General features: G+C 26.2%; 1 protein-coding gene across 1 annotated transcript; it reads left to right on the forward strand.

The window, feature by feature from the left end:
* The first annotated feature begins 814 nt into the window (after positions 1–814).
* LOC145832650 (uncharacterized) lies at positions 815–2,838 on the forward strand. The gene is made up of 2 exons (XM_082939950.1): positions 815–2,264; positions 2,825–2,838. The coding sequence occupies exons 1-2, from the start codon at positions 815–817 to the stop codon at positions 2,836–2,838; spliced, it is 1,464 nt and encodes a 487-aa protein (XP_082796076.1).
* Positions 2,839–3,084: the final 246 nt, after the last annotated feature.

Below are 3,084 nucleotides of genomic sequence, written 5' to 3' on the forward strand. Positions count from 1 at the left end.
ACTAAATGATTAAAACTGCCAATTATTATTTTTTTCTTGAAACTATTCAAATTTGAAATACTAATTTGCATACATACTAATTTAAAAAAAAGAAATTAAATTTACAGTTCAATACGTTACTTTAGAGTATTACTTAATATTAAAATACAATTATAAAACGATAATTTTATGTTTATATATTAAGATTTTTAAAAATATTTTTACAATTAGTAACCATTGGTTATAACTAAAGTTTTTATTAAAGTTTTTAGTTATATAACTATTGAAAAATAATCTCTGTTGGAAACTAATAAAATATTTCTATAGTGTTAAATTTTTATAAAAATTTTGAATTTTATAAAGGATTTAGAATAAAAACAAAAGTTTGTACAACAAAACATAATAATATCACTAATATTTGATTTAGACTAAATTCAAAACTTTTTTCTAACTATTTTAAAACAGTGTTTTATTTATATCAATAAGTTTATGTAAAATTTTATTTAGTTGTTTAAAGTATTAAAAACATAAACTAACTTTAACATATTATTTTGACTAATTTATTTTGGATATTACTAAAGTACTTGAGCTTGTATGGTTCAATAAAAAACTTTTTTAGAAAATTGTTAAAAGGTTATAAAGTAAAACTTTTTAAATAGATATAAGGTTTTTGATTTTTTTTCGCTATGCTTTCAGTTAATTTTAAAAGCTTAAGATTAATGTTTTTTAGTTGGGAGCGACCAATAAATTTGACAACTTAAATAAAATAGAGAAATCAATTATTGATTTCCTAAAAAAGTTGGTTTATAATAAAGAAATAGAACAATCTGTTTTTATGGCCATTAAACCTGTTGGTTCAATTAGGCCAAGGATGTATAGCCTTCCAAAACTACATAAACCAAATATTCCTTTTAGACCTATTCTGTCGATGATCAAGTCTCCACAACACAAATTAGCCAGATTTCTTAATTTTTTATTAAAACCAGTTTTAGCTTATTACTCACAATTCGTTGTAAAAGACTCTTTTGAAGTTATCGAAAAGATCAGACATGCTAAATCAACTAATACAGTTTTAACATCTTTTGACGTAAAGCAGTTGTTCACAAATGTACCACTAGAAGAATCAATTAAGATAAGTGCTGACAAATTATATGAAATAAGAAAACCTAATTTAGAGAAGAATAATTTTATAAAGCTGATGAAAATAGCAACAAGTGATGTACAGTTTAATTTCAATAATACAATTTACAGTCAGATAGACGGCGTAGCCATGGGGTCACCTTTGGGTCCTACTCTAGCGAATATTTTTATCGGATATTTAGAATCCAAAATTGCTGACGACTTGTCTTCACAGGTTGTCTACAAAAGATACGTTGACGATTGTTTGGTTATATCCAAAACAGAAAGTGAAAACGAAGCTATTTTTCAAAAATTGAACTCTTTACATGAAAAGATTTCTTTTACTAGAGAAGTAGAAGAGAACAACCAGCTGCCATTTCTAGATATATTAATAATAAAAGATAAAACAAGCTTCTCAACGAATGTCTATAGTAAAACAACTTTCACTGGGCAATACTTACACTACCAATCGTTTTGTAGTAAGAAACGAAAAGTAAACCTAATCAAAACGCTGTACCATAGAGCATACAGAATCTGTTCGAAAGAATTACTTCATTCAGAGGTTGAGAGAATAAAAGAAATTTTAATAAAAAATGGTTACCCACCAGATTTGATTAAGAAGGTGATAAAATCACACCACAATAACATAAATCAACCCAGGCTATTTGGACCGGAGAAGTTCCCAGCAATATTAAAACTACCTTATATTGGAGAAAAACCACGAGTATTTGAGAGCAAACTAAAAGACTTAACAAAAACATCTTTCAATCAAGTGCTTCCAAGAGTCATATTTCTTTCAAAATCTTTATTAAAAGTGCAGTTGAAGGACCCGATACCAGACCAAGACAAAAGTTGTGTAGTATACAAGTTTAATTGCTCTTGCGAAAAGAGCTATATCGGTCAGACCTCTAGGCACTTAAAAACCAGGATAAAAGAACATCTACCTGCTTGTGTATTGAAATTCATCGAACAAGAACCTGAAATTAAGACAATAGCAACAAAAAACGCAGCAAAAAGATCTTCAGTTGCAGAACATCTAATAAATAATAGAGAGTGTGCTAGGAAATATGACATATCCAGATTTAGAATAATCCATCACTGCAATAGTGTGTTTGATCTCGTGAAGTTGGAGGCTATCTCTATAATTTTGGAGAAACCAGAACTGTGTAAACAGAAAAATTTGATTACAAAGTGTCTTTATTTAGTTAAATTATCTATTTTTTATCCGTTAGTAGTATTTGAGTTTAATTATTTATTACTTTACACTGATTATTTATTGTGCTTATTACTTTGTTAGCTTTAACTTTTTGTGTTTTTGTTTAAAAACTTATTCATAGTTTTAAATTTGTTCTACTGTTAAGTTCTGACGAAAAGTAGTGTAATACGTATAAACTATCACAGAAAAAACTTGAGAGAGTGTTTTATTTATTTGTTTTTGCATTAAATATGAATTAGCTGACAATGTTTGAAGTTTTTTTTTATATTTAAATTATAATTAACCGGTTAATATCATGTTACATAAATTGTATTTATTTGGTATTACATGATACCCTACATAAATTAGGAATACATAATAGATCTATTATTGATTATTTTGAAGAATATAAAATTTTAGTCGCAGTAAGCGGCTGTTAAAATTTGTACACAATTTAATTTACGTCAGACAATTTTATTTTAAGAAAGTTTAATTTATTTAAGTAGACTGCAATTAATCAACCGTGTTCAGGTTTTTACCAGTAACGAAAGCAGAGGTCAAAGTGTACTGTACTTTTTTTTTCACTTTGTAATAATGCAGTAATTGTTTATCTCTTGCATAATAACGACAAGGTTAAATTTTAGTCTAAAAAAATTATTAATTTTTTTATTAATTACTTAATATTAAAGAAGTGTTATAGGGAAAAATATATATTTATTTATAATTCCTGTTAAGTTTTTTTAAAGATTTACTTAGTATTGGTTTATTTTATCAAAATAAAAGTCTTACAA

This window comes from Thalia democratica, chromosome 3 (assembly GCF_965202585.1).
Source record: "Thalia democratica chromosome 3, ktThaDemo2.hap1.1, whole genome shotgun sequence".
NCBI lineage: Eukaryota > Metazoa > Chordata > Thaliacea > Salpida > Salpidae > Thalia > Thalia democratica.

What these genes read in the sequence shown, in the direction of transcription:
- LOC145832650 (XM_082939950.1), top strand. Translation starts at nt 815, where the DNA reads ATGGCCATTAAACCTGTTGGTTCAATTAGGCCAAGGATGTATAGCCTT.